The sequence below is a fragment of the Rhododendron vialii genome, chromosome 10a (genome assembly GCF_030253575.1).
Source record: "Rhododendron vialii isolate Sample 1 chromosome 10a, ASM3025357v1".
NCBI classification, from domain to species: Eukaryota; Viridiplantae; Streptophyta; class Magnoliopsida; order Ericales; family Ericaceae; genus Rhododendron; species Rhododendron vialii.
The window spans coordinates 1,285,635-1,308,705 of NC_080566.1; the positions used below are offsets into that span (position 1 = coordinate 1,285,635).

Here is a 23,071-nt window from a genome sequence, read left to right on the forward strand (position 1 = left end):
CTTAAGATCTCATATTTGCAATCTCTTAGGTGCTATCAACTCTTTTTTTTTTTTTTTTTGGGGGGGGGGGGGGGGGGGGGGGGGGCGCGGGGGGCGCAGCTAATACAAAGCTTTGTTCTGATTTTAACTGGGACCATCGCAAGTGGGCGGTGGATTGTTCTCTGAGAATTAGTTCGAGGTGCACATAAGCTAATTCGGACACCAAAATTATAAAAATAAACAGAGTTGTATTGTGAGAGAATATTCTGTCTCGTTAAATGAAAAATAACACTTAAAAAATAAGAACCTTAGCGGAATGGGATTTAAATGCCTTTATCGCATTCCATTAGAAATTTAGAACTAGGTTGGCCATCGTGTGATTGTTATTACCGACATTGCTCTGGGACTATCGAAATTTTTGGCCCGAGCCTGTGCGGTGGGCTATGCTACGTAGTCTTTAATGCCCATGCCAAATTCTGCCAAAATGCACAATAAGGCCGCTATGGTTAAAGTTTCTCGAAAGCTATTTTAAAAGAGAAAAAAAATAGTGAATTGTGTTGAAGAAAATTGTACTCATCACGTGTGATGAAGTTTACATTACTATAATGAATTTGATTATGCTCTTCTCGCGTAATACATTTAGTAATGGGCGACCAATGTAGACTCCCCAAGAGTGACCAGAATATTCGGTTGGGAGGTGCTCTTGATGAGGTTGTCACTATTTCGGAAGAGGGAAGTCTATCACCACAATCCTACTAAGGTGCGAGTTAAAAATAAGTGTCCTCAAACACAACATCTAGGTCACGAGAATTACGTACTCCTTATCGCAAGCAGGTTTGAACTCTCATCCACATGGAGATGAGGGAGTTTCACCCTGCACCTTAATTTGACAACTGGACTACCACTCTAGATATGCGTCAGTGTTTGTCCAAAATTGTGGCTCAGACGCCTTGAATTATCTAAACCAAAATCTCAATCTTGGACCCCACATCAATGTTTAACGGATGAAGGGCCGAAGGCAGCATGTGGCAGTGCCTAGGGATACTGGCTAATCTCTTCTTCTCTTCACTTTCATTTCCAAGTAATGCTAGGAATCCAACTTTAAAATAGAACTGTGTGGATCGATACAGATACATTCTCTTCACTGAATTAAATATTTACCTAAATTAGTAGGTCCCCGGGCAGATCTCCCGTTAGTTAGCCCCAAGGCGTAGGTCTTTTCAGTAATGATATGGACACAACTTGCCCAGTTCATGAATATGTTTTCGATAACCAAGTGGCATTCGGTGCGTGTTGGTCTTCATGCTATTATTGACCAACATGTACCGAACGACTCCAAATATTTTTTTTTGTTTCTAGCTAGCTCGTCTACTTCAACCAACACCCCGTGCTTAATGGGATCCGCTTTCAAGGTAGCCATAACTGCTCCAACTGTTTTCTTCTTATTTGCTGCTACTCCAACTACAAAACCCTATTCAGATTCTCTTTTCCAATCCCTACAAATCCAACCCCACCCACCCCCACATGGCCACATGCACTTGATTCCCAAACCCTCTCTGGGTTTTCTTATTTAACCCCCCAAAACCAAAACCCACTTGTTAGATCCAACTCTCTCTCTTTCTCTCTCTCTGCATCATGGAGCTTTGTTCATTGGAACACCTCAAATCCCAGCCCATTTGGCTCCTCCTCCTACTTTCCCTCGGTTCTCTATCACTATCCAAATGTACTTTCGCTTTTCTGAAATGGGTCTACATCAATTTCCTCAGACCCCCCAAGAACCTCAAGAAATACGGATCTTGGGCACTTGTCACCGGACCCACCGACGGCATTGGAAAAGGGTTCGCCTTTCAGTTAGCTAAAAAGGGTCTCAATTTAGTTCTCGTGGGTCGAAACCCAGATAAGCTTAAGGATGTCTCTGACTCGATTTCAGCGAAATTCGGTCAAACCCAGATCAGGACAGTGATCGTTGACTTCTCTGGTGATTTGAACCAAGGGGTTGATAGGATTAGAGAAACTATTGATGGGTTAGATGTTGGGATTTTGATTAATAATGTTGGGGTCTCTTATCCGTACGCGAGGTTTGTTCATGAGGTGGACGAGAAGTTGTTGGCGGATTTGATTAAGGTTAATGTTGAAGGGACTACCAAGGTTACTCAAGCTGTTTTGCCTGGAATGATTAAGAGGAAGAAAGGTGCGATTGTGAACATCGGTTCGGGTGCTGCCATTGTGATCCCTTCTGATCCTCTTTACGCCGTTTATGCCGCCACCAAAGCGTAAGCATTTCTCCTTCATCTCTTGCATTTTGATAGCGAAGTGGGTGTTTTGGTTGCAGGTTTCAGGTTTTGCGGGTGTTTTGCTTTTATTGTCATGCTTTGTGTTCTGCCAATGGTTAAATGGAAATGCCAAAAGTAAAGATAGAGAAATAGGAAGCCCTATGCCTGTAAAGTATTGATAGTTATTAATGTTCTAAAAATCACGAGGCGCTATTCGGACGGAAAGGGCCGCCTAGTCTACGTGTTGGACCACCACCAAGCACCTAGGCGAGAATAGTCAGCCTAGGCAGCCTACTTTTAGAACATTGATTGTTATTTAGCATTGAAGGCAATTAGATTGGTTGTATAGTAGCAAATTGAGCTGATCGGATCAGTTTATCAACAGCCCAAGCAATCTCATAGCTTGGTTTTATTTGTTTTACTACCTTTAGTCCTCAAAATCCTTAGCAATCAAAGGATTTAAGATGTCTCATAGATGGGGTTAGGTTTTTGTGTTCAAGTGGGGGATCTGTTGTCAATTTGTTTGTGTTTGTGGAAAAAAGTCATATTCAACGCATGTAAATAGTAAGGATTTGCCTTTCATAAGAACTTATACTGGATGGATGATATTGGGTTTCTTGTTTCACTTTCAGATACATAGATCAATTCTCAAGGTCCCTTTATGTGGAGTACAAGAAGAGTGGGATCGATGTGCAGTGTCAGGTATATGTGCTTCACTTTTTGGAAACCTCTACTTCTTGCCATGTCCTTCCTGTTCATGTTACTAACTTAGACTGCATGTAATAGTCACCGTAGTTTGAAGTCTAAACCATCCATGAACCGTCGGGATTGGGATTGGTTAGAGATATTTCACTTTTCTCTTCTTCATACAGAGTATTCCTATATGAATGCACTACATCATAAGTGAGAATACTATTGAATTTATCATCTTTATGGGTTTGTGGAATGCACCCGTATGATGTTTTATGCGTCAAGTACTCTTCCAGCTATGAGACAAATGCGTCTTAAAAGTTTTGTCCTTGGCAATATATGGCGTGCAAGCTTCCTCTTAGAAATTCAATCTTCATTTACCGACCAAAGAAAGATAAAAGCTACAAGTTTCATTTTCTATTTGCATTTGACTTGGGTTATGGGTGTTGAATGATCTGGCTTAGTGTCTATAACCACTCAACGCATTTTGAAACTACTATTTCCCGCTGCCTCATGGAATCTGCTTTTGCCATGTTGCTGAGAACTACCTTTTGTCTTTTTGGACCTCTGCTATTTGTCATTCACTGAGGAAGTCAAGCAGTTTATCCGCGGCTTTACTAGCATCAAGATCTGTGATTTGGCTTAAAGACGGTTTCACATGATTATATATGACTCATTGAAATTACTTCTTTTTACTGTCTCACGAGCTTATAAACATTTCAGACTTTGTTTTCATGTCCGGCTTTTATGCTCTAACGAGTTCTTTGTATTATAGGTTCCCTTGTATGTGGCAACGAAGATGGCATCCATCAGAAGGTCCTCCTTCTTCGTTCCATCAACAGACGGATATGCTAAGGCAGGCTTGCAATGGATAGGGTATGAACCACGTTGCACGCCTTACTGGCCCCATTCTCTTCTGTGGGGGTTGGCCAACTCGTTGCCAGAGTCCATTATCGATGCTTGGCGTCTGCGGTTCTGCCTGGCAATCCGAAAGAGGGGACAACTCAAGGACTCTAGGAAGAAGGAATAGACACGCACGGCACACCATTCTTTTCTCTCTCTATTTATCTCTTCTTTCTTTCTATCCTGTTTGTGAGGATTTGGCCATTTGGATTTCTTTGTGGCAGGATCTTAGTAGTTCTGTTCAATCTAGTTGGTTGTCTTCTAAAGTAATTTTTTTTTTTTTTTTGAGTTTTATATCATGGGGTCTTAAGTGTGCAGTAGTACTGTACAACTCATGTTGCAGAAATGTGAATGAATACTACAAAGAATGCCAAGAACTTGATTTCCAAATCCGCGTACCAAACGCTGCATTTATTGCTTTCACAATCCATGCTGCCTTTATTTTTTTTTTACCTGTTTGACGGTCAAGGTGTCCGGGCTAGCTTACGTGCCCCTCAACTATTTCCCTCCTGGTTCGGTCAAATACAAGTCATCCACACCACGGCTTATTCCCACCTATTTCCATGTTGGCACTTCAAGTCCGAGACAGACCCCCCACGGCCTTTGAAATTAATAATGTCAAAATCATCAATTTGTGCAAATAAGGTTCAACTAAATCCAGAAAAACATCAATCAAGCGTAGAATACCCAATGTTGTTTGAGTGACGCAAAGGGAAATCCAAAAATTGTCATTTCCCCAATTTGGCTTAGCCCCACACAAAGCCGTTTTGTCATTATTCAATCGAATCTGCATTCGACCCTTGAAATTAGATCAAGTCTCTCGGACCCCGTTCAAGCTTATGAAGGAGCCTTCATACTCGGAGGTAATCTACTAACTCTATCTTGTAAAAATAAAAATGGCCAAAAAAAAAAAAAATTTCAATACCGAGTTTATAACAAAGATGAAAGAAACAAAAGTCAGCTGTGAAAATGAAATCAAATATACAACAGAACAAGAAAGGAGTCAAAGCTCGTCCAAACTATCTTTTGTTCTGGAAAAAATGGCTAAATACACCTATTTATAACTCACGTGAAGAAATCGAATACGCTCGAATATAACCATTGAGAAGTGATAGAGAAGTTACAGTTGGTACATAGGTCGAAAGAAATAGAAACACAGGTCCCGTGTCGCATCTCCCATCAGACAATATCTATATCTTTTTCAACAACTGATCGAGGCCCTTGATAAGATCCTCCGTGCCCTTGATAAGATCCTCCGTTGTCGTTTTTGAAAGATTTCTGGCTAAATATCCTCCCCAAGGCACTCCTAGTCCTTCTAACAGTTTGCCGCCCGTTAACTGATCTGTTGCTGCTGCCATTTTTCTTGGCAAGATCTTCGGATATCGTCTTAATGCTATCATCAAACCGACGCCTAAATGTTGGATATCTCGAGATTGATTTCGTAATCCCTCGAAGTCTTCATAGAAACAAGAAAACATTTCAGCTTACAATCAACAGTACGTGACATACAAAATCTTATGTATGTGCATTACCACCTTCGAGCAAGTGCATCGAGTTCGGCTCTTTTAAGCTCGGACTCAGGGGCTGAGGCGATACTTGAGTCTTTCATTCTCTCCGGATCCCCACTTAGGAGAACTAATTTGCCTAGGTAGTCCTCTTCAGCATTGGAGAGGTTCTCCGCTTTGATTTGGTCTTTGAGGATCAGCAATGGATTGAAAAACCAATCGAAAAAGGCATCTTTAGGTCTGTTTGTGCTAGTAATCTCAGTAACGTTGTCAACTGCATTCATCAAATAGAGAAATAGAAACAAAACCATTTCTTATTATTCTGCATCAGTTTGGAACCAAATTCTCCGAAACGTTTCTGTTTCCCAAAAGACCATAACGAAATTACAACCTTCCGACTGCCACAAACAAAAATTTACCGAGACCAAACGATTTTTCAAATTTTTTTTTACCAAGACTTTGAGTTCATTTGACACCTTTTACCAATATTCAACAATGACATCTTCATACATTCGAAGAGTTTCGACCGACGCAAACCAAAATTTACATAGGCCAAACGATTTTTCAAATTTTTTTTTACTGAAACTTTGAGTTGGTTTGACACCTTTTACGAATATTCAATGACATCTTCATATATTGCGAATTCTCTTTGATCATTTCTATTGTGTTCAGGCTACATTCCAAAATGTTTCAAAAACATTTAATGTTTCGGACCATTTCCTTTTCCTGACTAACCGAAAAACAACATACCGAACATAAATTTTGATCCTTGTGCAAAAGTGAATACTAGAAGGACAACCCTCACTTACTTAACAATAAACCTGGGGAGTTGGCATTCGCAGAACGTATTAAACACAGGAGAAGAGAATAAGCTGGTAATCCAGTGCTTATGACGCTGCCGCTATCTTTATTCGATTTAGCATCTTCAACGTCCTTCAAGGTAATTAATCCTTGAGCAACCATTATTTCTCCAATTCGTTGGCATTCCTTAAATAAGCTATCAAGTAACTGCAGCAGGCGAAAATAATCAATTTCATTTTCACCACCAAAACAGCAAAAAGTGTCAAGTTACTTCAGTTCTCAAAGCAAATAGATGAACTTTTCACGATGTCAAATGGCAAAGTATGGTAATACCTCAAATGGCCTCAACTCAACCATGGGAGCCTTCATTGACACTGTACGAGAGGGAGGATTTCGATAAGAGTCAGGCCTCGACAAAGAAGTTGCAAGAGAGCCAGTCTCTGAGGGCACAGCCTGCCTTCGGTATCTTGGCCTGACGTCAGAAATTCAGAAATTACAAACAATATACCAGGGTTAAAAGGGATGAGCACATCAAAAATAAAGAATTAGGTGGTGACTAGAACCTAGGAAAGCAGGACCCTTCCGGCATGTCAAGTATATCGTTGCTGTATTCATCATAGATGGACAAGGAAGCAACAATATAGCAAAGCCCCAACCACAGAGAGGACTCCTGTAGGCCATAGCGAAAAAGGAAATTTAGTTTAAAGAGAAGTGGCTTGGTGAGTTGAGATTCCTTTTGATTGTTTTCTGGGGGTATGCATCTTTGACCTTGAAAAGTTTGTTTAGGTGATAATGAATTAGTTCACTCCCATAAAAAGGGAATATTGGATCCATGTCTGATGTGTTTGTTGGCCACTGAACCATCTACCAAGCATAATTTGTCTTCTGAACACACTATAGATTACTATGCATAAAATTCACGTACGATGCATGAAGATGAAATGACCTAGGCCTAGGGCAAAAAATATGGAAACTAAAGGGAGGTTTAAAAATTACTCCCTCCGTCCCAATTTGTTTGTCCAATCTCGAAAATCCAACCTTTTTTAGGGAACACAATGATTACACCTAAAAAGATTCAACTTTTCATATTTACCCTCAATTTTTTCAAAAAATTTAATTTATTCCACTAAAGAAAGGGCAAAAAGGGAAAATTGATCCAATTAGAAGTCAAATGGACAAACTTTTTGGGACACTTAAAAGTCAAAAAGTGGACAAACAAATCAGGACAGTGGGAGTAAGACAGTAGACACCCGTACCACTTACAAATGCAAAGGAGTGAAAAAACTGTGGAAGTAGAGGGTAGTTAATGCACCTGATAAACAACCACTGCAGCATAAGCACCTAAGAAGATGCTGGATACCATGGAGCCTAATACAGCCCCGACAACGGCCAAGGGCCAAAGTAAGATGGCCAGACCCGCAAACGGTACACAAATGGTCTCCAAGAAAGGGCCTTCCCTACCAATGCAGTCATGAAATAAACGGTTCCACCCCTTGAAGAGCATGTAAGGGCTTTTGAAAATGGCTACAAGTGAGATCACTGGCAAGTCAACCATGAAGCCAATAACCCCAGCTACAATTGCACCCGGAATATCAAGTAACCTGTCAAAGTAGATAGTGGAAAACGTACTCGTAAACAAATTAACACCAACTAATCAAACTATTGCCCTACAGAAGAAAGCAAATGAATATAGGTTAGTCTGCATATTTCAAAATTGTCTTCGATTCTTCAGCCATTGTTTCCAACGTGAAGATAGAATTACAACTTTTAGATTGACAACCAGGACAAAGTAAAATTCCTAACCGTTATACAGTAGTCTATAAGTGAAAGAGAGGAAAAGCATATGAATGAGCATTTTATGGACCATGGTAGCTAGAACCAAGCCAGTCAACTCAATATTTATAGTCTAAAACACTAAATAGTTGCAAACATTGAGCAAAACAGCAGACCTAATTTCATAATATTTTCCCCCTTGACGACGTAGGTCATCCATAACTGAGAAGTAGGAATGATAACATACATCCCTAAAGTCCCTGACAACAGTAAAGCTCTCCTTGACAGTGCCCAAAGTTCCATCCTACAACATAGAGAAATGGAAATGCGTTCAAAGGCAACAAAGAACCAAAGGACATGGAAATTGAAAATGTTGAAGGTCAGGACATTATCGACATACATATATGGAGTGGAAAAATTGATCTGTCTTCCCTTCGCCAACTGCACTGAAAGTGGCGAACACTGGGGCAAGAAGGCCATATGCTGCACCACCAGCAATACTTCCAACAATGCCAATGACTGGCCAAATGATCAATAGACCAGAAATGCATAAGCAAAGTACGAGCTTCAAAACTGGCCCAAACTGCTTAGATCTGGCATTGAAAAATGCGAGAAAACAATTCACTACAAATTACAAGACAATGGGGTGGATGAAACTTGAAAGATATATGGATGTCGAAGGTCCAATCACCGACCTTATAATGCAATAATTTGTCCACAACAAGTGTACTGACCAGAGACCCAAAATTATGGCAGAGTTTCCAATTGCCACAATAAGGCATATCACCGGGCATAAAATGATACCTGAAATAAAACTTTGTCGTAAGCACAAGCAAGTTAATGCACAATCTCCGGAGCTTACGAAAGTTTCACACTCACATACTCCATACTGATAAAGTGTTGTAATTAGAGCACATACTCATTGCCTCTAAGTAAAACAAAAAAATTTGACAACCCTTGCCTATGGATATGGAATTTATTTAGACCAAATGCTGAGTTTGGAAAATTGTACACAAAAGGGAACAAACTATCCAAACACTACAAGAGCCAAGAGGCAGTTCAACCAGAATACAATCCCAAATCACTTAGTAAATAGAAGCAAATAACCGATGCCTCGGGTTCTGTACTCGCCGAGGAAATTATAGAACATGTAAGGAGAGATAAAGCAGGTATTAGTCAAGTTATTAACTGATTCATAACCGCGATGATACAAAATTTCCTCAAAAACACTTGGGGAAAAGTACCAATTTAGAAGAACAGTTGCGTCACAGATACAGAAATTGCCAATTGAGAAACAAATTCTGATTAAAAAGGAAACAGGCTCAGATTCACAAAGCATACTATTGGTAACATAAACCATCATACCCAGATTGAGGAAAGAAATAAATTTTATGCCCGAATGATAAATAAGCAAAAAACCAAAGCCAAATTGGAAGAAATCGGTACTGACCTTTGATGAAGCCCAGCATAAGAAGACCAATGAAATAAGGCAAGAAACGGATAAAGTTCCACAAAGATGCTAAAAACCCCCTTGGAGGCTCCATAGTTTTCTTCAATTTCTCACCCCAAACAGATCTTTTCTCCCCCAATCACAACAAACCCATCTCAGAATCAAACTCAAGTATCTGCAATTATTGGCTCAACCCCTCATCTGGCACCAAATCTTTAGTCAGACCCAATAAACAATAAGTGGGTATTCTCTCTTTCTCTCTCTTCTATGTTGGTGGGCTTTGCTGTCTGAAGTTTGGATGACTAAGGAAAGTTTGAGAAAACTTATGTGGCAATTGGGATAAATAATCAGGAAACGGTTGAGCAACCGTCGGCAGCCTTAGATTTGAGAGAGGAGTTGGCGATATAGAACGGTTGTCTTGAAAGGTTTTTGAAGCAAAGAACACACTTTTATAATTGAGCTTCTCTCCCTCCCAATTTAATTATTATAAGCACTTTATATGTTTTGGCTTAAATCAAAAGCAACTTGGCTTCTATTCTAGTGTTCTACTCTGTATTGCTGAACAAAAATAGTCAAGAATCAAGAGGTAGATTTTGAAAAAGAAAAAAAAAGTCAAGATAACAATTTGGGAAATGAGTAATGTCGCGGTGTTCCTTACATGAATTTTTTAACAAAGTTACAATTACTATATTAGTCGTAATTTTGTGACTCAAACCGTAGAATCTTGTATTTTGTCTTCTTTGTAATCTCTAAAAACAAATTTAGTAATCTTCTTCGATTATTTTTTATGATCAAATGTCCGAGTCATCTTATGCATGCGTGATTTTAACAAGTTCAAGATTAATAAATAACTAAACTACCAGTGGTTCCTAGAATTTGAGGATAAAATTGAGCCATACAGGTTCAAAAGTATGAATTCCGTAATTGTTGTCATACTTATAGTAGTAGATCAACCATTTCGGTTAACTTTTAAGGAATAACATTGAATGGTAGTATTGAAGATGTTGACACCAAAAGCCAGACTTGAGATAAAAGGCCAAGAATGCCAGATGGTTGCCTACTTTAATCCACAGTAATTGAGGGTAATTTCGAGTGGAAGATTGTGGAGAGTGAAACATAAGCATAATTGAAAATACATAGTAAAAGCAGGGGCCACTCTAGCATGGGTTGAGGGGTTTAAGCGAATCCCCGGATTCAAAAAATTGTACAGTTTGTAAATATTTGATAATTTTCTATAATATTGTCTCCTCTTGATCCTTTGTATGAAGCTAAAGTAAATAAAACTCACCTACATTTGTGAGTAAGTAGACAATATAACTAACGAAATAACTCAAACCCAATAAATTTAAAAAAAAATAAAAATGACTACTGTAACAAAGTTTTGCATAAAAAAAAAAAAAAAATCTGAACGTTTTTGTCGCCGCTAACCTAATTAAATCCTGAAGCCCCCTGAGTAAAAGAAAACTATATTAAGGATAGTTTTTCTCTTTTAAAACAAGAAAGACCTTAATAATATTGGGGATAATTGGTCCGGTACTGGTAATATGTTTTAGAAAAACGAAACGTTTATTCAGAGATTCCTCTATTTTTTGAAAGCGAAATATTGTCTCTAGCACGAGCAACATATGTACTACGGAGTATAATATATAATACTAAACAATAATGTATAGGAGCCGCCATACAAGAAATGAGAAAACATCTCTTCTAAATAATAATTTCATATAGTCCTAAAAATGTGCGCATAATTACATTTAAATGGATTTGTTCATGTATCATTGTCCACTTCATCAAAAATTACAAACAAAAGTGCTACACTCATAACGGTTGTGTAAAACACAACACACAACTAATCTCTAGCCCGTCTAAATATATCTGGACGGTCAGAATTACGCACACAACCAACACAACGGTTGTGCAAGTAGCATTTTTGAATTACAAAAATCAAACAAGAGACTTGGGGGTGAAGATAGACTGCCTTTTATGGAGTAGTATTTTTTAAAACTTAGGGGTGGCCCCAGAGTTTAATTCTGGGGTCATCCCCTTGGATTTTTGTTGCGTTGGGCAATCCTATGCCAATACAGTGATTCTGTAGGGATGCAACAGTCAAGATTCGAACCCAAGCCAAAGCCCTAGTAATTCCAACCAGCACTTTGAGGCTCGTCCTAGAACCAACGCCTCTTATGTCGTTCTTCGTTCAATCTTTAATTTTGTACTAACGATAATTTTTTCCGCAGTTAACGCAATTTTTTCGGTTTTGATTTGCAGAGGAAAAATAAAAAGAAAAGAAATGGCTTTATAGGGGGAAAAATTGCGCAAAAAAGATTTCTTCATTAGAGCAACTCTAATATACTCCATATTTCAATAATTAGCATCAAATTAGTCAAGATGCTATCTTCAAAAGGCAAACTTCATGCTACTAAAGACCAGATTAAATGGTATAGTGGCGCAACATTATTTTTGCTTTTGAAATGTTGCTATCAAACCTTCAAATTTAAAACAGAAATGCTACATACACAGCAAAAGTGCACAGATTTTGTGCACAGATTTTTTGTGGGGCCATTACGGGTCCCACACAAAGAATCCGAGCCGTTCATTAAATGTAAAACATTTTTTCAAGGGCTTTCGCAAAAAATCAGCTCAATCTGATACCTATAAGTGCTTGATTCAATCATCTAACTTTTCATTATCCTGAAATTCGAATGAAAAGTTAAATGATTGAATCGAGCACCTATAAGTATTGGATTGAGCTGATTTTTTGCAGGGGCCCTTGAAAAAATGTTTTACATTTAATGAACGGCTCGGATTATTTGTGTGGGACCCCTAGTGGGCTCCACAAAAAATCTGTGCACTTTTGCTGTGTATGTAGCATTACTCAATTTAAAAAGAGGAAAGGAAAATTTCTGAAGGCTGCAATAGTGTTCAAGGCATCGTTCTATTATGGTGTTTGAGGGTTATCTTGGAGATTCTCCTAGGTAGGTAAGCAAAGAAAGAGTCTAAGAGCATCTCCATTGTAATAAGCAAATAAGCGTGGATAAACAAATTTAACAACAATGCTAAAAAAATATCCTACATTGTAATAAACAAAGTTACAGGTCTTTTAACAAATAACCAAATTCCACCCATTTCATAACCAAATTTAACAATTTTTACCAATAACCAAACTCAATAACTCAAAAACACCCCACATTGGAATTGTCTCATTGAGACGAATAATTTGGTGTAGTCGGATGCGTAATTGAAACTCGTTTGCGATTGGACATATGTGCATTGTGTATTGTGGGATTTTTTTTTGTTTGGAATGCAAAAATAACCAATGTGGAGGAATATTGTTAAATTTGATTATGAACTAAATGGGTAATTAAATGCTGACGTGGCACATTTTGATTATTGATTTTGATTATTTCCATTGCGGAAGCTCTAACAAATATATGTCAGCGAAGTTCATTTTTCTTGTTTAATCACCTTAAATTAAACATGCATAAGTAGTTTCATTTTTTGTAGACAAACTTAAAGTTCAAACATCAAGAAGGTACCAAAAGCTATATACAATATCAACCCAGGTAAACCCCAATTGGTTAGCCTAGGGATCTTGGCCTAGGACTAGGTGTTCTAAGGTTTCAGGTCGATTCTCCTTGTTTATAATTTTTAGGGCCACCTCACGCATATGCGTGTGAAACGGTTATGAAATGAGCTATAAGAATTAGTCCGAGATACGCGCAAGCTTGTCCGGGACACCCTATATTAAAAAAAGAAGAAGATATACATTGACGTTCAAAAAAACAAAAACCAAGATATACATTTAATTAATAAATGAAACAAAGGAAATTTTGGTATGACTTATTTTATTGTGAAACAAGGGCAAAGATTCTTGTAATTTAACAAGGAAAGTGACAACCACTGCTTAGTGTAGTTGGTCAGTCATTGCCTCTTCTTTGTGGAAGGTCTTGGGTTCGAGCCCCACAGAGGGCAGACCTTTTAGGGGACCGGGGCTATGGATAGCTTCTAGTCTCTCCGTGCTAACTCTAACACCCCCACTACCTCCGCTGATGTATATCGCCGTGGCAAAAAAAAAAAAAAAAACAAGGAAAGTAGTTATCCAACTGCGCGTGGGCCAATGACTGTGCCACAAACACATAATACAAAAAGAATATTCTCTATGAATGTGGCGACAAAGAATTGAGAAAAAATCTACTTCCATAACCAACAAAAGATTTCGAAGAATCGATGTCATGACTCAAGAAATTAGAAAAAAAATTTCCGTTTCAAAAAAGTTGGAGATAAGGATCCGGATTCTCTGTGAGGATCGTGTGAAGATTTTTATGGATGATTTAGATGAAAACCCTCATACGATTCTCACAAAGAAATTCTCATATAGGGAATTCGGATCCGGAGATAAGAAGGTAAGAAAGGTATTGCAAAAGCTAATAGGACAATTTGGCAAATTCTATTGCGTGTTTGGTAAAATAATTATTGGTGTTGGGTGTCGATGAAACAAACAATGAAACCACATAGGGTTTATCGTCATTTCTCATACGTCCGGGGATATCTGTCATTAAGGGAAACCGCATGGAGGCAATTGATGCTAAAACATGCCAAACTGTCTCAAGCAAACTCCAGGTGTTCCATAGACTTCCTTTTCATATACATCAAAGATCAAAAAAGCATGTCACTTCCACTCAATATTGACGGGGATATTTGAGCATGTAGGATGCCTTTTAATTTTTGATTCCTCTCTTTGAATAGAACCAACAAATAAAAAAAAATTAAAAATTGGCTTATATAGCCGAAAGACCCCACGGAGTTTTGTCAATTTGTGAACGTGTTTCAACCCATATCGGGGGAAGACAGCAGAGAAGGAAAAGAAGGAAGGGGAAATGGGGACGGGGGAGAAGAGGGGAAAAAAAGGAAAGAAAGAAGGAAAAAAAAAAAAGAAAAGGAAAAGGGGTCGGGTCGGACGTGTTTGGGTTTGACTTGACCCATATTCGATCCAACCCATTTACTATTTGACCCATATTCGATCCGCGACCCGTTTTAATCCGCTCAAACCCGCCAATTTGCGACATCTGCTTTTAACACACTATTGTTATTGTTATTGTTATTGTTATTATGCAGCAATCTCTTTGCATAAACTTTTGAGTTACAAGACTGGTGAGACACCAATTTCACAGTTCCAAACTTAACCCCTAACCTTTTCAGTTTCTTGACAAGTAGACTTTGGAACAACAAGAGAGAGAGAGAGAGAGTCTGCCAAACATCCATCCCTGCTTCAATGAGAAATATTTACCCAAAAGAGAGAGAACATGTATCCTTTGGTACCCACATATTTGAGCCTGAAAGCATAAGAGATATGAATAGGCCCATCAAGTATTGCTTAAGATTCCTATACGTAGAAATTGGATCAAGAAAGCACAAGGGACATGAAATAGGCACATCAAATATTGCCCAAGATTCCAATATCAGGAAATTCGATCCAGAAAAGCATCAGGAATGTGAATAGGCACGTCAATATTGCCCAAGATTCCTATATCAGTGCGCACCAGTAAATTACAAGTCCATTTGTCTTTCTTTTACAGTTACCCAGGGACCTGCCCCGGGGCAAGGCCATTTTGGATCCTTTCTTGCAAAATAAACTCATGGGCGTGCAAACCGACTAGTAAGACCTAAGCAACAAGTGAGGTAGACAGGAAAAAGGACTGAAAACCAGATGGGAGCTGCAACACACATTGAACACTTAAATAGTTGTATGCACATATTAAACTCGGATTTTAGTTTATTTCCTATCATATGAACATAACCAACTCCGGTCATAAATGACTCTACTCTTAAGTTCTGGAAGTTCTTGAAGCTAACTAATCCTAAACCTCATGTGAAAGTTATGGAAGTTCTTGAACAGGATTCAATAGGGCATGCCACAATCGCTTCATCCTTGGAACAGTTCTAGCGCAGATGACGACCAAAGTAAAAGCTGCGAATATTTGAAGCGCTCAAAAGGGATTGTTAGAGAGGAATGCCCTATTGAATTCTGTTGAACAACCAGGATTCATATTGAAAGATCAAATGCAGTAGAGAGTAATAAGATCCATACCAAATCAGATGAATTTAGTAACCATATAACTTTTAACATGCATAGCTAGTCCCCGACATCGGATTTTCATACAGATTCTATAGTAGTCATAATCATTTGACTGATAAGTTCTATGATAATCGTCATGTTGCAAAGGAAAAATGAACAAGATTGAGCCAATACCAGGTTTTGGTGAAGTTTTAACATATAAAATAAATAAATAAATAAATAAAATGAAACATCATCTGTCCTCAAAGCAGCAAACAATCTAAACCAGAAGATGTTTGTATAAAATGTTGCAAATCCATGGAGAATACGTCATGGTAGAGATAATACAAGTTACTTACGAGTTTTGATCTGTTTGGCTGGCGTAAAGTTCCTTTCGGACAAAGGTTTTACTTCTCACATCAGCTAAATTACAGAATTCTGACAAGTTCTTTCTAATTGGCACAAATTTCTTTTTCTCTTGCGGCCTTGGGCCTAGAATGTCAACATCAATAGTAGCACCGTAAATCTCAGCTGAATGGATTACTGAATCATAAGCCTTTGAAGAGAGGTTTAGGCCTTCATTACGAGCCCTCGAATACAAATCATACGCAAGCTTTGGTTTACCATCATTTGTGAGAGCCTCAATCAGCGTTTCGTAAGTGACTTCGTTCGGTGAGATGCGTTGAGCTTTCATTTTTTGAAACCACTCATATGCGGTCCCACTCATGTTGCTCTGCGCACATGCACTTATAATCGCATTGTATGTGATGACGGTTATTTCAATCCTTGACAAAACCATTTTGTGGATGATGGAATCCACAATATCCATTTTTCCCTGTGCAGTGTAGACTGACGCCATAATTGTATAGGCATACACATTCGGCTGAACTCCTAATTTAATCATATTTTCCCACACCAGCTGGGCCTCACCGTAGTGTTTTCCTTTTTCAAGAGCACTGAGCAATGCACCATAAGAAACGATTGTGGGTTTTTGTCCTTGTTCAACCATTCTTTTGAATATCTGAATCGCGGCAGAAGTTTCTGAAGCCTTGGAACAAGCCAGAAGAACTGCATTCCATTCTCTACTTCCCAGTTTTAACCCTTTCTCTTCCATCTTGTTTAGCAATTTAACACCCCATTTCCAAATCCCTCTTCTCCTAGCTGCAGAAAGCAGAATGTTGAAATGAGAAACTACCAGTTCATATGACATGTGATTTGGTTTTGGACCTTTATCCAACAACTCCTCGTAAATCTCTAGAGCAGCCCACCACTTTTTAGCTTTTCCCATCAACCAAATCACATGGTTACAAACTGATAAGCTTATTTCAGAATCCCCCTCCCTTATCCTAGCATACAACTCTTTTGCAACAATGTAATGTTCTTCACGGGTACACGCCCACACTAAGCGCTCATATTCTGATCTACCGGTTGGAAGCCCCACTCTATCCATCTCTGTGAGCAGTTTCAAAACATTAGTGCTTAAGTTTCCACTGTTCACAAGCCATCCCCTCATCACTTGGTAGCAAATTCGAACAGTGAAATCCTCAAGCTTAGGAAACTCAGTTTCCCACTCTTCACAATCTTTTCCTATGCACCCATTTCGATGCTTCTCTCTTAATTCAACAAAGAACTTTAGAGCTCCAAACCCATCTTCCATTCTTCGATATGCCAGCAAAGCTGTAGAATAGGACGCTGGTGATGGTGATAAACCCTTCTTCTGTATCTCTTCAAAAAGATTAAGCGCCTCGACTTCTTTCCCTTGTCCTATATAAATCCCTATCAAAATGTTGTAAGTTACAATATTAGGAATCACTCCTTCGGTGGCCATTTCATTTACTACTTTCTCCACTTCCTCAAATTGTTCAGACTCCTTCATCGCACCCAAAAGACTGTTATATATAAAAAGGTTAGGGCCAATAGAACCGTTAGTGTGCTTTTTCTTTCCCTTCAGCCACTGAACAAGGGCAATGGCAGATTCTAGTCTCTTTTCTTTCCCAAAAGCTCTGATTATGGTTGAGTACACTTGGAGAGGCAATTCACCCTTCTCCTTAAGTACCTCTTCCACATCTTCCACGGTTCTAGCCAACCTTAAACTCCCCGCAAGCAAACGAACATCAATCCTTTCTTTCATCTTCTCTTTCCCTACTTTCCTGTTTTCACTACCCTTTTCTTTTGCACTGCTGTCAAGTTCTTCATTTCCATTTTCACTGCTGTCAACTTCTTCATTTCCATTTCCATCCACATTATCACAACTACCATTCTTCCCTGAAATTCCATCCAATGAAACTGAATCTTCTTTAACAAGTTGATTTTCAATTGCTTGCCCCTCAAGTGTCCATGCTAATGCCACACACGCCCTGAAACGGCCTTTCTTCGGCTCAGAGAAGAAATACACATCAATTTCCGAGCATCCATCGAAAACCCTATATTTCATATCCGATTGGGAGCTCCCAAAACAAGCTCCATTCTTTCTACCCCTTAAACAGCTTGAAACCAATATCAGGCCAGACTTTCTACATTGACAACCAGAATCACCAAAACCCCACCTTTTTCTTCTTACTGTACTTGTACTTAAAATACAAGATGAACTCACTTGGGAAACTTCCATGTCCAACTTGGGTACTACCCTAAAGTCAATTTGAGAAGGCCAGATGCTCAAAGCTTGCATTTTTTCCTCAAGAAAATCTTTAGGGAAGTGAGAAACTACTGGGAAAGATAGTCAAGGTATACTTGCTTTATCTCCTCAAGATAGAATCAAGTTTATGTTAATCTTGTACCAAATAAACACGAAAGGGAAGCAAAAGAAAACAGATGATGAAATCGGATTCTGGCTATGAGACTACAAAAGCATCATCGTACCTTGAACTCGAAGATTGGAGAGAAATGGAAGTTGAGAACTTTCGATTGTTGTTTCTTGTTCCAAATTTCAGGGGATTTTGAAGGTTTGAATTGGGTATATGGAGTCTCAGGAATCTTATGGTGGTGCTGGTCTGCTCTCAGCCATTCAATTGAAGATGGCGGTGAGCTATATCAGAAATTCAGAATAGTCTATGGGAAACGGACACAGAAAATGGGCCAAGATAATGGCCTATATTTTCTGGGCTTGAACAGAGCATATATGGGCCAAATCTATTTTTTTCTGGTTTTTTCTTAGGCCTGTTTCAGATAAATAGTTCTCCATTAAATTTTTTTTTTTTTTTGTCCTTGTTTAAATTTTCTAGTACTGTATTTATTTTTTTGTGCCAATTCTTTGAAGGGTATTGGTTCGAGCGAGCTCAATCGGTGGACCAACACTCGCACAATTTCCAAGTGCCCCTCGACGGAGGCCAAGCGGAGGAATGAACACCGAAGGGAGTCTAAAGCGGTCACAAATTCTAGTTTCCGTTCTACAAGAACTATTGTGAAAGCCCGAATGTCCTTGTAATGCTGCAACATGCAGCGGAGAATCACTGAAGAAGCCTTAAAGTGAGGTAATTTTCCTTCTTCTTTTTTTCTCTTTCCTTTTCTCCTTGCAGGCCTCTTAATTTTCCTCCAAAAAAAGAAACTGAGGTAATCGAAAATAAATACAGAGTATTTGACTTTCAACGCCACCTGCTCATCTTTGTTAAAAGTATTTTTCTTTCTGGTTACTTTTGTATTTTTCCCAGTAATATTTTTCTTTGCCTTTTTATTTTCTAGATTCTATTTTCCCAGTAATAGTTTTCTTTCGCATATTACCCAATAATAGTTTTCTTTGGCATATGGTCAAACGAAAACTCACAAATTGTCCACAGATCTTTTGTGGGTCCCACACAAATAATCAGAGTCATCATTAATTTTAAAATGTTTTTCAAGTAGGAAGAGGATTTAAGTATTACTAGGGTTCCACACAAACAAACCGAGTTCGAGCTTTACTCGACTTTTAGCTTGTTCAAAACTTGTTCAAAAAAATTATAAGCCGAGCTCGATCACGTTTTGATGCAGAACACGTGACGGCCCAATTCCATAACAATTGGACTGATCAAAGCGTTGGAAGCCTAAGAAGTGTTTAATTGCAAATTACCAGATTTGGCAAAATTCAAATGAGCTCAGAATGGACACAAACTTGGTGGGTTGAAATCACGCTGCAGTCAACATTCATGACTCTAAGTTGTGATCCATGATGGATTTCGGCCTAATTCCTACGTTTAGGCCTTCAATTTACGTTTTTTGCCATTTTAGAAAAGTTTTAAATCATTAATTACTATTAGCTTATAATGTTCTAGGCGTTGATTCTTGTTGGACAAGTTTTAGTTTTGCTTTTATTTTCTAATTTTGGTATTTTCCTCAATTTTTGAAAATTTTCGTTTTTCAATAAGTTGTCTAGGGTTTTAGGGTTAAAGCCTTATAAAAGGGGTTGTAATTTATTGTGCAATCATCTTTTCATCAATAAAATTCTAAGACTTTGTGCAAGTTTCTACCTTGTTTGGATTAGTACGCAGCTAATCTCTTTGTGAATTATGTTGCGTCACGTTTTCTTGTTTGTTTATGAATTCAAGCCAAATTTGAGTATACATGGATTTGGCTCGATAGACTTGTGAACAAAAGAGTCATTCCGTAAGCATAACAAATATAGGGATAGATTAACAAATATCTCAAAATATGAAATCTGAGTCAGTTTTTCATATATATCTTTTCACGGATAATGAATCAAAGAAGTTAGTCATACTCTTAGAGGTTTGGTGGCAATTAGGAGATTGGTTTCTTTTCTTGCATAAGATGGTTTTAAGACAAGTTTGAGGGTTTTAATTTAATGAATGATAGCTAGTAAACTGAATTTTATGTTTCTAAGTTTTGAAGGCCTAAATTAATGATCCTGGTTATTAGCCCTTTCATTTTGGTAATTAATGAGCTTAAGCTCAAAATTGAAAGTTCTGAGATTGATTTGCATATATATACCACGAGTCAAGCCAATCTTATCACGAACACAAACTTCAAATGTGCGTCCAGCCTTGAACAATTAGTCTTAAAATATTTTCAAGCTCAAGCCAAATTTGAACACGCATAATACTGAGTCAAGCCAAGCCTAAGCAATAGTGTACATGTGCTTAACTTGTTTGACTTAATTAGCACCCCTAGCCACACACTAGTGTAATAACACCCACACCCACACCCAATCCAATCCCAGCAAGTGGATAAGACTCCAACGTCACCTGACACATGTCTAAGTGCAAGTGGGGTACAGTGGTAGTCAAGTTGGAAGGCACCATATACGTCCATGAACAAGTTCAAAGGTCAAATTCCACAATACTAATGACTAACACTTCTTGCATGTCCTAAAAAAAAGGTCTGACTGTGGGGTTAAAAGAGAGTACGTAGTAGAAATGAGCAGATCTCACTTAATTGCCTTGTGTCGAAGCATTAATATTCTGATCACCACGCTTGAGCAATATTCTGCTCAGCACGGTGCAACAATATTGGTTTATGAGTACTTATACCCAAAAAAAATAAAAAAAATAAAAAAGGTTTATGAAGCCGAAGAGGTTCGCTTAGTGGTCAAAGACTGGGGGACTTTGGGGTTTGCTTCTTCCAAAAGTTCTCATATTTAAAAAAACCTCTTAGGTGCTCACTGGCGGCTTTAGGAATTTTCGAAAGGGTGTTCAAAATTTCTACTATCTCTAGAAATTATATTTGGGTATGGTGTTCAAGAAGGCTAAAACTACCCCAAAAAAAATGAAAAATAATAATAATACGGAGTAGTAAAAAAAATGTTACATGTAGTCTAAATTTTTTTTTTGAGGGTGTTCGAGTGACCACCCTCGTCATAAGGTGGAGCGGCTACTGCTGGTGCTCTCAACTTCTTTCTTTGTTGGGACCCCGCAAGTGGGGTCGAGCTTGGATTGATCTCCCAAGATTAATCGAGATGCCCATAAGCTGGTCTGGCCGAGCATCTATTTTATAAAAAAACAATATTGATTTATGTACAAATGAACCCATACTTCAATGTTACACCAAGTGGTTGCCCAGTACAAGCAGAACAATCATGCTATCACTTTTGTCTTTCAAATTAGCCCGACAAAACTTGGTGCATGGAATCCCTTTGGGTTTCCCACTGGTTAGCTTAATTACGTCCAAAACCAGTTTTCTCGACTTTGGGAAATAGATTCCCGGGAAAACCATTGAAGTGATCAGGTGGAGTAACGGAGAATAAAATTTATTTTTTTTGCAAGATTTATTTTGCAGTAACGGAGAATAAAATTTATTTTTTTGGCAAGATTTATTTTGCAGAAAAGTGTTTTTTTAGTGAACAAGTGAAAGTTGTGAGTCCCATAACTTTCTTAATAGTTGAACACAAAGAAAGTTATGGAAAAGTCGATTTTCTCTTCACTTTCCCCCCCCCCCCGCGGGATTGACAAGAAATTATATTATTAATCTATGAGAAAAATTATAAAGATTAAAATTATCACGGGCACACCGATATACGCCACCCGAGAACCAAAACCAAAAAGAAGGCAAGATGCTAACTGAAAACACCACAAACGAAAGTCAAAGATTTTCTCATTATTTTCCACCCTTTTCGTACAATTGAATGGGGCCTTATAGCTAGATTTGTCTGATGAAAGTGTCACCTTTTGGTAGAACGAATAGGAACAAATTTTGGAGTACAACTCTGGATGTAATTGTGTTCGGTAGATTTTAATGCACATAAGCTCACATGCAACGAACGACTCCAAATACAGTTGTGTTTTCAATATCAATTGAATTGTGTTACATGACCCTTTATTTTTATTTTTTTTGTAGCATTTACTCTTGCACTAACAATTTCAAGTCTGGCATTAATTTGTGACCAAAAAAATAAAAAAACTATTGTACGTTGAGAGAGAGAACTTGCCCACCTCCATCCACATGGGTTAATACCATTTCGATTAGCCAACTACCAATACACTCTATAAGCCTAAATTAATGCAAGAATCACCTAAACTAGAGGTAAAAACAAATCAAATCACAAGTTTAAAAAAACTAAAAGGCTTTTGAGATCTCTAGGGCTTGTTTGGACCTAACCTGCAGTAGAATGAACCAACTGATCAAAATCGTTCCAAGGACTCGTTAGGAAACAGGATTGAGGTTGTTTCTGTTGTGGAATCGGCCAAACCAACACAGACGCTAGCACGAAGGACAAATTGAACCAGAAAGAACACGAACAGGAAACTAAGGTATGAAGATTTTACTTGGTTCCTCAATTGTATAATTGGGTACGCCCATGGCTCGCACCAATTTTACTTACGAATTACAAAGCGAACAATTCAGATCCATTTTCGAACTTGTAAATGGCCATTGTTGAGCACTTAAAAGAAATCCAAAAAAAAAAAAAAAAAACCTTTCCATTAGCACAAAAAGAAAGACAAGAAAAACCGAAAGACGGGGGGCCGAAAAAGAGAGAAACATGCCAGCCTCGTGTGGTTTGCCTTTTGTCTTGCCCTTATAAAACCCTTAAAATTGATGCATGGCCTTTAAACTTAGTCCTAAGACAGCTAGACCAAAAGGAAAAAACGCATAAAATGAAATTATTATAGGTCCTAGGAGTATGATCTTTCAAAATGTCTCTCAATTTTTGCACTGCATTTGTGCTCTCAATCATCGCTTTTGTGAATTTTCGTAATTTGAGATTTTTTTCAAAGACACCTCC

The 23,071-nt window shown here is 38.3% G+C and overlaps 3 protein-coding genes across 3 annotated transcripts; 1 reads left to right on the top strand and 2 right to left on the bottom strand.

Moving 5' to 3' along the window:
* Nucleotides 1-1,267: 1,267 nt before the first annotated feature.
* Nucleotides 1,268-4,235, top strand: LOC131304338 (very-long-chain 3-oxoacyl-CoA reductase 1-like). Its single transcript, XM_058331557.1, has 3 exons — nucleotides 1,268-2,252; nucleotides 2,885-2,954; nucleotides 3,718-4,235. Exons 1-3 carry the CDS (start codon nucleotides 1,615-1,617, stop codon nucleotides 3,970-3,972), a joined length of 963 nt encoding a protein of 320 aa, XP_058187540.1. The 5' UTR covers nucleotides 1,268-1,614; the 3' UTR covers nucleotides 3,973-4,235.
* A 572-nt stretch (nucleotides 4,236-4,807) lies between these two features.
* LOC131304039 (uncharacterized membrane protein At3g27390-like) lies at nucleotides 4,808-9,964 on the bottom strand. Its single transcript, XM_058331135.1, has 10 exons — nucleotides 9,375-9,964; nucleotides 8,620-8,728; nucleotides 8,325-8,517; nucleotides 8,101-8,228; nucleotides 7,464-7,752; nucleotides 6,715-6,821; nucleotides 6,485-6,623; nucleotides 6,160-6,358; nucleotides 5,381-5,624; nucleotides 4,808-5,301 (listed from the first exon to the last, which is right to left on the bottom strand). Exons 1-10 carry the CDS (start codon nucleotides 9,466-9,468, stop codon nucleotides 5,025-5,027), a joined length of 1,779 nt encoding a protein of 592 aa, XP_058187118.1. The 5' UTR covers nucleotides 9,469-9,964; the 3' UTR covers nucleotides 4,808-5,024.
* A 5,712-nt stretch (nucleotides 9,965-15,676) lies between these two features.
* LOC131303879 (protein LOW PHOTOSYNTHETIC EFFICIENCY 1, chloroplastic-like) lies at nucleotides 15,677-18,455 on the bottom strand. The gene has a single exon (XM_058330940.1). The coding sequence runs from the start codon at nucleotides 18,092-18,094 to the stop codon at nucleotides 15,782-15,784; it is 2,313 nt and encodes a 770-aa protein (XP_058186923.1). The 5' UTR covers nucleotides 18,095-18,455; the 3' UTR covers nucleotides 15,677-15,781.
* Nucleotides 18,456-23,071: the final 4,616 nt, after the last annotated feature.